The sequence below is a fragment of the Vulpes lagopus genome, chromosome 6 (genome assembly GCF_018345385.1).
Source record: "Vulpes lagopus strain Blue_001 chromosome 6, ASM1834538v1, whole genome shotgun sequence".
In the NCBI taxonomy this organism is placed as follows: domain Eukaryota; kingdom Metazoa; phylum Chordata; class Mammalia; order Carnivora; family Canidae; genus Vulpes; species Vulpes lagopus.
Window position 1 is genome coordinate 115,907,684 of NC_054829.1, and position 13,618 is coordinate 115,921,301.

General features: G+C 37.9%; 1 protein-coding gene across 2 annotated transcripts in view; it reads right to left on the minus strand.

Moving 5' to 3' along the window:
- The window catches only part of ANXA5 (annexin A5), a 42,134-nt gene that overhangs the window by 14,856 nt on the left and 13,660 nt on the right, over positions 1 to 13,618 (minus strand). For both annotated transcript variants that reach the window (XM_041759429.1, XM_041759430.1), the window contains 3 exons: positions 2,864 to 2,948; positions 1,268 to 1,362; positions 12 to 125 (listed from right to left, as the gene is read on the minus strand). In XM_041759429.1, coding sequence (XP_041615363.1) covers positions 12 to 125; positions 1,268 to 1,362; positions 2,864 to 2,948 — 294 coding nt within the window. The remainder of the gene's footprint in view (positions 1 to 11; positions 126 to 1,267; positions 1,363 to 2,863; positions 2,949 to 13,618) is intronic.

Below are 13,618 nucleotides of genomic sequence, written 5' to 3' on the forward strand. Positions count from 1 at the left end.
AATTCTTTTACCTTAAGAGCATGCTTCAGTTCATAGGCATCATAAAGCCTAGAGGGTTTCATCAGAGCCACAATTAATTTTTCAAATTTTCCAGTCAGTTCTGATTTCAGGTCATCCAGAAGGTCCTAAGTCACAGAAAATACAAATTTGTTAACCAGGCAAAAATGTTAAGGAGATTCTTCTTAAATATAAAGCATAGCCCTTTGCTCTAATGAATTATTTATGTTGCTATCTCTAAGTAGAAAAAGGGCATGTGAGTTAAACAAAACCTCACAGTTCTGAATAATGTACTTTTGACATCTGACTTATAGCTTAAGCCAAGTGAAAGCCACTTATGTGTCAAAGTATTTGTTTTTAAGAGATGTTTTTCTGAACTTAACAGTTAAAAAATGAATAAAAATAGCTTAAAGATAGTTTATAAATACTGTTCTGAGAAACATGTGTACCTTTAAAAACAATTTTCCCAAAATAGATCATAAATGCATTTTTACCAATAACAAAATCTGGCCTATCATACCTAAAGAGAATTTTTTCTCTTAATATCTATTAATATTCTAATATATAATGAATTATGTTTATAATTATGCTCCTCACTACTGAGAAACAGCTGCTACTATGGAGAAATTGTGTATATAATTATGAAAAGAAAAGCAGTATTTCCTATTCATCTCAGTTTCAGCACATAGGAAACCAGAAATTATATTTAGAATACTCTTTTTATTTGTTTGCTTTGCATATGTTCCTTATTTAAATGATGAACAGAAATTTCAGGATAACAAAACTATGTTTAAGCTTTTCATATATGCAATAATTCATTTAAGTAACAAATTTAGTTTTCACTTTGAGCTGTTAATCAAATAAAAGCATTTAAATCAATGAATTAACAACTCATTTATTAAAATACCAATCCACAAGGAACCAAGACTGTGACTCCGTCACAACAAAACAGACTATCATAGAGGTGCACATTTAGAAAATTGCTAATCAAACAATCCTGAGTGGGAAGCAGGGAAGAAGAGAGGCAGCTATCACCATGGGATCTTTTGGCACTTCTGTAGCATCAAGCAAGGAAAAAATAATTATGGAGATAAGTTGGGTGAGCACTGTAAACCCAACAGCTGATAATCAAGAAACTTGCAAAGAGAAAAGGAATAGTAAAGTCAAAATAATGGAATAATGTTTACAAAAGAATATTCATAGAGTTCAAACTAGTCTTAAGCCATAGAGGGGCTCTCACGTTCTAACTCAAGATGAGGCGCAGTCTTACCCTGCCAAATAGAGTTTTAAAAGCCGCGGCGATTTCCTGGCGCTGAGCATTACTGCGGGATGTCAACAGAGTCAAGATGCTCTCCTCATCAGTGCCTGCAATTTATGTTCAAAGAATTAAATCTTGGCTCCCACATGCCCACTGTCTCAAAAACCTTTGGGACCAGCTCGCTAGTCACTTTGATTCCTTACTTCATAAAATAGATTTCATTAAATAATTTATTAAACTACAAAATGTACAATACATAACATGTTATAGTTTCAATATAAAATACCCTCCCCCTTCCTGATGTATTTTGTGAAGTAGGAAGAAAAATACTCCTAACTTTTTAGAAACTTAGTGCACCTAGTTTTTCTTGCAACAAATAGTTCCTTAAACAATGGATATTCACAGGGCATGTATTAAGTGTTATAGGAGATTAAGAGAGGAGAAAGATATAGACCCTGGTTTCAAGTTACAATTTAGGGTAAAAAAATACAAAAACACACAGACAACCTTGAGCTAAGGCAGAATGTTACAAGTGCCTTAGGAGAGGTCCAGGTGTTGAATTGGGTTTCAAAAGAGGTTCTCTTGCTGATAGGTGGAAAGAGTTTTGGGAAAAGCTTCATGGAGAAGGTGACACCCAAAAGAGTCATGAAGGATGGAAGGGTTTTATCAGGCAATGATATAAAGAAAGACGACAGGCTTTTAAAATGAGGGAAAAGCGGGACGCCTGGGTGGCTCAGCAGTAGAGCGTCTGCCTTTGGCTCAGGGCGTGATCCCAGGGTCCCAGATGGAGTCCTACATTGGGCTCCCTGCATGGGGCCTGCTTCTCCCTCTGCCTATGTCTCTGCCCCCGCCCCTCTCTCTCTCTCTCTCTCTCTGTCTCTCATGAATAAATAAATAAAATCCTTTAAAAAAGAAAAATGAGGGAAAAGCTCAGCAGTAGGAAAATACAGGGTTTCGTGAATAGCAAATAACCCAGAACGGCTGGGTCAGAGAACACAAGGAGCGGTAATGTGAGCTGAGTCCAACAAAGTGGGCTGGGTTACTAATGAAGACCTTGCATGGCCAGAAAGCTAATCCTAATCCTGCTACAACAGGAAATCTCACAAGATGTTCAAATGGAGAGTTGATGGGGTTAGAGCCAAATTTGAAGAAAGTGGATCCCCACACATGGACACAAGTGTAGAAGGAGCCTGAGGACAGAGGATCAGTTCTGTGTAGAAATCCCCAAGATGAGAGGTTTATACATGGCTAGACAGGAGACTGGGGAAAGAGAAGATAGTTGAATGTAAGAGACTGCAGAACTAGACAGCTGATCATTCTTAGGAATGTCTGCTGATCCACTTGGTCAGCTACCTTCCAAGTAAAGCTGAAAAGCCAAAAAACAAAGAGGCCAAATTTAACTTCATATTCAGTTCAGAGGCTGAATATTAGGGATGATGAGTCATATTATTTTGTGACCTTCATGTATCTTCTCTCTTTCTATACATTTCAACTAAAAATATTCTAAAATTGATCTTACCGTAAATTAGTCACTTTTTGTTTGGAAAAACAAATGTCTTTTTTTTTTTTTTTTTTTTTTTTTTAGAACAAAAGAAAGGTTGAATTTACCCAGGCCTTTCATGGCCTTCCGAAGAACTTCTGCATCAGCCCGCTCATCAAATCCAGGGAAGGGAGTCACGGTGCCTTTAAGAACCTGAGACAGGAAACACAGTGATTAGTTCATGGCATGACTAATACGACAAAGCAAATAATAACAAAGCAACCCATTGCTCTATATCATGTTCAGTCTTTAAATAAATTTACCATTTGATAACCCCATTTAAAATGGGAAGAGGAGGGGATCCCTGGGTGGCTCAGCGGTTTAGCGCCTGCCTTTGGACCAGGGCGTGATCCTGGAGTCTCGGGATTGGGTCCCACGTTGGGCTCCCTGCATGGAGCCTGGTTCTCCCTCTGCCTACACTCTGTGTGTGTGTGTGTGTGTGTGTGTGTGTGTGTGTGTGTCTCATGAATAAATAAAATCTTTAAATAAAATAAAAATTAAATGGGAAGAGGACAACTTACAGTTTGGATTAGCAAACTGGCCCACCTCTAATACCATTAAAGGTAAGTCTGGCTCCCAAGGCCCTCTTCTCTTGGGCATCACCCCCAGTGTCTAAGCCCCAATGACACCCCTGATCCACAAAAGGCACTTCCTTATAGGATTCCTTCCATTTAAGTCTCTTGCCACTTCGATCGAGGAACATGCTGAACCTTCATTAAAACTTCACTAAAACTTCATTAAAACTCCTACCCTAGGCATTCAACTCAAAGCAATACTCTTACTACATAACTTGTCATTTACTCCTGTTTCCTTATATTGACTTAGGAATTTTAAGATAACCTGGTAGAGCCTGAAAAGATATTTGATAATTCATATGCTAAATCTTTGAGTTTAGAATTTTATATTGAAAGTATATTGGAAGACATTCTTCATAAGGTTTCTTGTTATACTGATTTTATCATGTGTAATGCTTTTAATCATCAAAATATTTTAAAGTTTCCTCCTCAAAATCTGTAATATCATTAGTTCTTTAGAATTAGAAGGCTTTATCAATACTGAGTCCTAAACTTTTATCTTATGATAAAAGGAGGATCTCAGCATTCACTTTTACTTATAAATACTTTTAAAGTCCTTCAAAACTCCTGTTAAGGTTCTATGTAATACTGAAGAGTGGCACCTCGGTGACTCAGTTGGTTGAGTGTCCAACTCTTGGTTTTGGGTCAGACTGTGATCTTGGGGTCATGAGATGGAGCCCTACCTTGGCTCCACACTCAGCAAGGAGTCTGCTTGAGACTCTCTCTCCCTCTCAGTCTGCCCCTCTCCTTGCTCTCTTGCATGTGCACACACTCTCTCTCTCACTAAAATAAATAAATCTTTTAAAAAATAAAAAAATAAAACTGAAAAAAAAAACAGCTATAAGGGAGGGAAGGTTGAGAATGCCTGTCGGGTTTATAATCATGTGTGCTTTATTATGAATGCATAGAAGCACAACCACCTACAAGGAAAAAATTTCTGGCAGTTTCATATGGTTCAACATAAGTTGATTCATATCTATGAATCTAGATTAAGAGAGAAATTGATAAGATTTGAGAAAACAGTATTCCAAAATTGGCAAGGAATAGGAAAGTCATATCTCTCAGATCACACTGTAGTTTTCCTCCGTTTAGTGGGACCACTTTAAATTGACTATGAAGACACCATCAATGTATCATCATAAAAAATGAATAAATACCACATATGCTTTCAATGTGTGAATTTAGGATTGACCGGTAACTTAGTTCCCCTGTCTGTTCATTTACTCAATAACCATTTTTTTATTGCTTTCCACATGCCAAGTATTGTACTAATAACTAGGAAAAAATGATACTCTCTAAAGTCAAAAGAACATGACAAACATGTAAATAATCTAGTACAGTAGAGTATATACACACACAGGCTTCATCAGGGTACATAAACACATAAAGGAGGTACTAAGCTGGGGAGAGTGGAAAGAAAAGATACCAGGAAAACTTCCCCAAAAAAATCTCTTGAAAGTTGCCTGTGATTTTCCAAGGCAAGTTCAGGAAAATAGAGAAATACAGGAAGGTATAACCCAGCATGCATAAAAACATGAAAGGATGAAAAAATCTTGCTTTCAACAAAGGGTTAAGAGTCTGAACAGAATGAAACAAGTAGTAAGTAGGCACAGAAAAACAAATGAGGGGAAAGTCATGGTGGGAGGTGAGGGGAAGCTGGAAAGCCATGCTAAGAAGTGCCAACTTTATCCTGTAGACAAGGGGAAGTCAGTAGAGATGTTTCAGTAGGGAAGAACAGTGTCAGCTCTGCACAGTAATATTACCAGGGCAGCAGTGGAGATGATGGAATGGACTATGCAAGAGTGGAGACAGTTAGACTGTTTTAAAGACAACTAACACAGAAGAAGATAGGACCTGATCAAAGCTAGTAGCAGTGAAAATGGAAAGAAAAAAGACAGGAATGGAACCAAAGCAGAAGGGAACCAATTAGGATGATCCCTTTTTTGGATGGGGAATAGGACGACTGGTTTTACATTTCTCCCCAGTAGGCATACTGGAAGAGAAGCAGGCTGTGTCAGTTACCATAGCACATAGGTGGTAACTGGAGCTGTGTGAGGAGGCTATCGCAAAAGGGTGGGGTGGCAAGGAGAGCCAGCAGAAAAGGGAAGGTCACCTCCAATCAGAATGGCAGCTAAGGGCTGCCTGGGTGGCTCAGTCAGTTAAGCATCTGACTCTTGATCTCAGCTCAGGTCCCCTTCTCAGGGTCATGAGTTCAAGCCCCTGCACTGGGCAGCTAATATTTGCTCCATGTGGCAATGAGCCAAGCATGATGTTCAGAGCTTCACATGGATCATCTCATCTTACAGATGAAGAAACATACTGACTTAGAAAGGTTTGGAAAATCATCCAAGGGAACCTCAAGCAAAGTAGCAGAGCTGGTACTTGAATACAGGCCAGGGGACTGCAGGCTATTAATCATGATGCTGCATAGACATGATGCTCCCAAAGGCAAAAAGAAAATCTCCAAACAGGGTGATGGCATGGAGAACCCAAAGGAGAAAAATGTTCCAGGAAGAAAGGAAGAAAAGGCAATGTCCAATATCACAGAGAAGTCAAACAGTAGGTGAGAGTGAAGAGCGTGGGCTGGATCTGGTAAGGACAAGGTCTATGATAGCGGTAAAAGCCTGATTGGAGAACACCAAAAAGTGAATTGTCAGGCAGAGCACCTCCATGAACTCGGATTTTACAAATGATGGGTTAAAAAAAATGCTTTTAAAAACTCACTCTAACAAAATACTTTATCCAGTTTATAAGTCTATGGAGTTGCTAGCAGATAGAGAGGTTAAGAACAGAGGAGACAAGAGAGATTTGCCTTAAAAAGAGATCTGACCTATGAGATTGAAGGAAATGAGGTGGAAGAGGGAAGGAAGAGGAGTATCCTCAGAATCTCGGCTACTAACTATGAAGAGGAAATAACTGCTGGTTGTATTGTTGAGAGCTTTCTAGAAATTGGGAAGCACATGCTACATTCCACACGATCCAAGTCACTGTCAAAGCGAGCCAAAGCCACGTAGTGGTAGTAAGAGACCAGATGTGAATCACAGATGTGAGTCACATGGGCAGAAACCTTGTTTGGACATCCTGTCCAAACCCCATTCCTGCCCACACAAAATTGTCTGCAGTAGGCCAATGTGACTTTCCATGACTCACACAAGAGGGCTTTTCCGTTGTCCCATAGTATCCACTAGCCTCAAGTTAAACATTTATACCTTACCAGGGTTAATTCCAACCGTAAGCAGATACTGTTCCTTCACCCAATCCTGGTCCATCCTTAATCACCTTCATTCCCTGCCACCAAGGCCTGATCAAGGGGATTATTATCCCAGACAAATATTATTCTCAGACAATACATGGCCAAAACATAGAATTTGCTTTTTTAACTCTCACCTTCAAAATTATCCACTCTGCTAGCTCTATAATTTTGTTGGCTTTTTTTGTCCGTTTATTCTAAATAAGAAAGTTCTTTCCCTTCAAAGACTAGGTATGCCAAAATAAAATGAATAAAATTAAACCAAAAAAACAAAGGAAGGGTTGCTTTCATAGACAGAATTTAAAGAAACAGGAAAAAAAATACAGAAACAACTTAGAATTTAAAGATGAAAAAAAAAATTTAAAGATGAGAAAACTTTCACTTGTCTAGAACATTTTATTTTTTTAAGATTTTATTTATTCATGAGAGACACAGAGACATAGGCAGAGTTAGGAGCAAGTTCCCTGCTGGGAGCCCAATTCAGGACTTGATGCCAGGACCCCGGGATCACACCCTGAGCTGAAGGCAGATGCTCAATCACTGAGCCGCTCAGGCACCCCTGTCTGGAACATTTTAAACTGAAGCTTTCCTGAAGGCAGAGAAGAGAACTAAACCCTCTTTAAATCTAAAACCAATACTTAAACATCTATGCAATATTCCACATAATACTAACTAGGAAGACAGAAACCATGAAGCAAACCAGTACCGCTGAGCAACTGCTAAGCAGTCACCCAGTGATTTTTAAGTACGGTTCTTCTGAGGCTCCGGTGTCACAAAAAGCCTCTGGAGAGAACACCAAGAAAAGTGGGGAAAGGGGAAGTGGAATGACAAATGAGCTCTCATTCCCCAGTCACAGGAGTTCAGGTCCTATCTGATGTACACAGTACAGGCCCATTAACATTTCCTATAATAATGGGTCCTACTGATGAGCAAAGAAAAAAATTAAAAATCACTGTACCAAGGAAAATAAAAAGAGGGGAAAATCAGCATGACATGATTATTATCTAAGTTGCAAGGTAAAATAAATAACAGGGGAAAAAAAAAACAAAAACTAGGGGCGCTTGGGTAGCTCAGTTAAGCATCTGCCTTCAGCTCAGGTCATGATTCCAGCGTCCTGGGGTCAAGTTCCCTGCTCCCTGGGGAGCCTGCTTCTCCCTCTCCTGCTCCTCCCTTCTGTTCCCTCTCTCTCTGTCAAATAAATAATTTTTTAAAAAAGTTTAAAAAAAAAAGAAAAAAAAAAACTAGAACCTCCAAGAAGACAAACAAAAACACCAGGGGGTGAGAAATAAGATCTCAAGCCCTTAATTCATACCTTTGCTCCAATTCCATCAAAAACAGTGAAAGTCAAGTCCAAAGTCTTAAATTCATACTGGCTTTGAAACATTGCCTTTGATCCATTTCTTAAAATCAAGCGTAAGGGGGAAAAGCGTCACTGTAAATAATTTAAGTTATATGCACAGAGGTAGAAAAGAAGTTTTGATAATGAAACAAAGATTTTACCAATATGATTTAGATTTTTGTTGTTCTTTAATGCTCCCATGACTATGACTCCCTGCCAGTATAAAAATGCCTTCCGTTGGCAAATACCAACAAATAGAAAGTTAAACTGTCCATGAATAATGGTGATCCCTTGAATTAAAGTAGGCAAATGCATTAGCCTCCAATGAGTACACATTTGGCGCGGGGCGGGGGGGTCTGTTTTACCTAATTGTTCAACTGAGCATTCTATGAACAGTACTTGAAAAGCTGTATCACTAACCAATTCATTCACCAATGTTTCAGAAAACAAGCTTACAGATTTCTCATTTTAGAGAAGAGTACATGGATTCACAATTTTTATCTCCTTTTATATCTAAACAAGGGGCAGAAATCTAATAAATATGTCTGGTCCTACACAAAGGTAGGAAATGTTAGCCTCAAATCATCTTAGTTGTAGGAAGAGAAATAAAACATAAATAAATGAACTACAAAGGTGACAGAGTATTTAAATATCATATAGGCAGCGCCTTCTAAATGTTTTATAAGAACTCAAATTTAACAAATCTACTGTCTTGTCCCCCACCTCAAACCTGTATTCTTTTCGTAAAAACACAAATGAACCATGCAATTAAGCAAGCCACTCTTCTTGACTCTGACCAGATCCTTCACCATCAACTATGACCCCACTCATGCATCCTATTGCCTACTCTCTCAGTCCCCTCCTATCTAAAGTTCCAACCTCAGTGTCCATGGAAAGATGAAAGGATAAAGAAGATGTGGCTTATGTATACAATGGAATATTACTCAGCCATTAGAAACGACAAATATCCACCATTTGCTTCAACGTGGGTGGAACTGGAGGGTATTATGCTGAGTGAAGTAAGTCAATCGAAGAAGGACAAACATTATATGGTCTCATTCATTTGGGGAATATAAATGATAGTGAAAGGGAATAGAAGGGAAGGGAGAAGAAATGGGTAGGAAATATCAGAAAGGGAGACAGAACATGAAGACTCCTAACTCTGGGAAACGAACTAGGGGTGGTGGAAGGGGAAGAGGGCGGGGGGTGGGGGTGAATGGGTGACAGGCACTGAGGGGGGCACTCAACGGGATGAGCACTGGGTGTTATTCTGTATGTTGGCAAATTGAACACCAATAAAAAATAAATTTATTATTAAAAAAATAAAATAAAAAAAATAAAAAAAATAAAAAAATAAAAATAAAAAAATAAAAATAAAAAAAATAAAAAAATAAAATAAAGTTCCAACCACTGCTTAGCTTGTCTTTAAGATTTCCCTGTGATCATAGCAGCAGAGTCGTAAGTAGTCTTCCAATATCCAGCTTCTCTCTCTTTCCCTCCCACCCCCCTGCACCACCATGCAGTCTCTGCGGCCCTCAGAAATGCAACGTCACACTGGCACCAGGGTGATCTTTGTTAAATACAAAGCTAACCATGGCACACCCCAACTCACAACTCCTTGATAGCTCTCCTCACCTACAAAATGGTTCATATTCTCTAGCTCCTTCCAGCATCCCTTTCCAAGACAGGGCTCCATCTACCCACCTGATGGTAGCTTCACTCCAGCAATACCATACTCCTGGCCAAGCCAAACTCCTTCATATTTCTGAGCATTCATCTTTGCTGGTGTTGTCTCTACAAATAATGTCTTTCCTCCCTGTCCCATCCTATGGCTGCCTGTAAGTAACCTCAATTTTCCCTTCTGTGAAATTGAAATAGTAATACTTCCTTCCGAAACTGTATTATGAGCACTAAATAATGCATAAACAGACTTAGCAATGCATCTGTTATACCAATAAATTTTTGTCCATTTCCTTTTTTATTTCCCACGTCTAACAATACCTGGTACGTAGTGGGAACTCAAAAACTTCATACATTCATGAATGCATGCATGAATGGGAAGCAAAGAGAATAGTTAGAACAAGTGTCCAAAGAAATTATACCAACTAGAATATATATTCATTCTAGTAAATCAATTGCATATAGGCTTACATATTATATAAACTACTAAACATACTATATAAACTACTAAAACTATACAAACCACTGAAAGGCTGGGTGGGTCCAAAAAACACTTAAAGCAAAGATCTTAGGAACACTAGTTTTTGTAAAGATCAACAGTTTTAGATAATATACAGGTTATATGAATAAAATTTATTTCAGAAATCGATCTAGGATGTAAAAATATTATATTCCTATCACTTTAAATTTCTAAGTCACTAAAACAAAACAAAACAAAACACAGATTGCCCAACTCACTAGCTTGCCACCTGTGTCCAGGGGGACTAGATCTAGATAAGGCAATTAAGGTTTACTGAATGCTAATGAACTGCCCAGTGACTTGTAAAGCAGCCAAGCAATTTGGGATCTAGATTTTTCTCAGCATCCAAAATGTAAACAGGAGTCAGAGGTATCAGGAACTGAGAGACAGTAACCCAAAGACCCATAGGTCATGGGTAAACAGGTAATCCTAATCTATATTTTACTACAAAGAAATGTGGTATATGTATACAATGGAATTTACTCAGCCACCAGAAAGGATGAATACTACCATTTACAATGACATGGATGGTACTGGAGGGTATCATGCTGAGTGAAATAAGTCAACCAGAGAAAGACAATTATCATATGGTTTCACTCATATATGGAATATAAGAAGTAGTGAAAGAGACCATAGGGAAGGGGGGAAACTGAGCAGGGAAAAATTAGAGAGGAAGACAAACCATAAGAGACTCCAAACTCTGGGAAACAAAGGGCTGCAGAAGGGGAGGTGGGTAGGGGGATGGGGAATGGGTGAAGGGCATTAAGGAGGGCACATGAGATGAGCACTGGGTGTTATACTATATGTTGGCAAACTGAATTTAAATTTAAAAAGGTTAAAAAATATTTTACTATATATAGATAATTCAGGCAATTAAAGGCTCTTTGGCCATTCCTTATTAAAGATCTTGAACTAGCTTGAACTCAAATTTAGCACAGTAGAAAATGTCAGTGATCCAATAATATAATTTATCATTCATTTAGCAAAATTTATTCTAAAATAACAGGTTCCAAATCAGATAAATACAAAATCATTCAAGTGAAGGATTTTAAAGCTATAAAAAAAATATTATCCAGGAATCATTTATATGTAAGTACATTTGTAATCCATATTTTTCTTGTGTGTCATGGAGAAGATACAGTTAACCTGTGTGTTCTCTTTGAGAAAGACTGAGAAGCCTCGTGTTAGACTACTTCTCTCCATGGTAATAGTTAACTGGTAGACCCCCATGTTTCAATGCTAGTGGATGAGGGTTAGGACCAGAAAGAGAAGGGCGGAGCCCAAGTGGTGGTTATTTCACAAATACCTCCAGCTCTGAAAGTATTTACCCAGTATGATAATATAAAGCACTTTTTTATGCAGTTCACAATATCTGTCATGGCTTTGTCTCCCTATACTGATATTATTAAGGTAAAATTTTAAAAATTTGCATTGATATGAATTTATTAATTATAAGATAAAAATTTATAATTTATATAACAAATAAACAAAAAAACATCAATATAAATATACACAAGAGTACAAAGCATCCCTAATATTTTTTATATAAAAACAGAAACTTCAATTATCTATCAAAGATCAATCAGTCAATGCTTTCTCGTAAAATTCTTAACAAGACAGCCATGGCCATGAGCTACATATATAATTGATTCCTGGATCTCTGCAGATTGGCAGGGCGATCCCTAGGTCAAATAAAAAGACAAAACACTGGTATGGAAGGTACACTTTATAAACATGAAGAATTACTGCTGTGGGAGTCTACATTTTAATCCTTCAGTAAATAAGAGATAATATTTAATGATATGTTTTAAACTGATGAAATGTGCACCTCTAAGTCTCAGGCATCCCTGGTTCCCATAACCACAGGTCAACAAAACGTGCTACCATAGAAACCATTTGAAATCTAACACTGAAACTACTTCAGCTTTCCTACAATTACGCTGGGGTCCAAGGGAATTTTTTGACAGCAGAAGTGCAAGTCTTTAATGTGGGCATCCTGCATACCATTAAATGTATAAGTATAAAAACAACAAAACTCTATCTGAATATTAAACATTTTAACAAAATGTTTTACTTTCATGATTTCCAAGGAGAACAAATAACAAAGTTATTACAAAATTCAACACTGTAGCTTTCTTAACATTATGTGCAACTTTTATGACGACTAAAAACTGGTTTTGGTAGAAAACAGTCCTGGAATTATACTGTGATAGAGAACAGACACCTAATTTTATAATGCAAACCACCATTCTCCCAGATTTTCTATATATAGCAGCCTTTAAACTTTTCATTATTTGAAATTACTAAGTTCACAATTTGAAAAACCTGTTTGTGCTATTTGGAGTCCACATAATTAAAAGGAATTGATTGAGAAACTTCAGACATCACTGGGTCAACTTACAAAAGAGATTCAAGAAACAGCCAAATGAGCAAGGATAAAGGGAATGATTCTTTGATGTTTGTTCAATCATCATGTACATCACCAAACAGCATATCAGGATAAGAAAAAACAACTCTTAGTGAAGGAAAGTTAATTCCACATAAAAAGATCCTTTACATGAGAAGAACCTAAACCAAAGTTTCCATTTGAAGTAATATGAGAATTGGCTTCTTAAGTGAAAATGAGGAAGTAACTAACAATGAAAGCACTGCACAAATTTAATAAAGTTACCAAGTCACCATAAACCTCCCATTTTCTCTTGGAAAGGACCTTGAAGCCTTACTCAATTTTGATGTCAGTTTTGTTTGGATCTTTTTTGTTGTTGTTTTAATAAATGAAGAGTATAAAGAGAGCATTGTCTGAGCAGTTAAGATACTGGTTTTAGAAAAATTATCTGGACTCTGTCTGAAAAGCCAGTTTGATTGCTGAGATCTGTAAAATTGGTTTTGCAGTGGAGTTGTTAGCACTGATATTCTATTCACAAAAGACTGTACAACAGTCTTTTTTCTTTTTTAAGATTTTATTTATTTATTCATGATAGATATAGAGAGAGAGAGAAAGGCAGAGACACAGGCAGATGGAGAAGCAGGCTCCATGCAGGGACTTGATCCCGGGACTCCAGGGTCACACCCTGGGCCAAAGGCAGGCACCAAATCACTGAGCCACCCAGGGATCCCCCCAACACAGTCACTTTTAAAAAGAATTCTGTATGGATCCCTGGGTGGCTCAGCGGTTTAGCTCTGCCTTCGACCCAGGGCGTGATCCTGGAGTCCCGGATCAAGTCCTGTGTCAGGCTCCCTGCATGGAGCCTGCTTCTCCCTCTCTCTCTCTCTCTCTCTCTCTCTCTGCATGGAGCCTGCTTCTCCCTCTCTCTCTCTCTCTCTCTCTCTCTCTCTGTGTCTCTCATGAATAAAGTCTTTAAAAAAAAATAAAATAAAAGACTGCTGTATGAATGATTTTTTTCTTTCCCGTATTTTCGATAAATATTAAGAAGAGCAAAGAAGGCCAATATTAGGTAA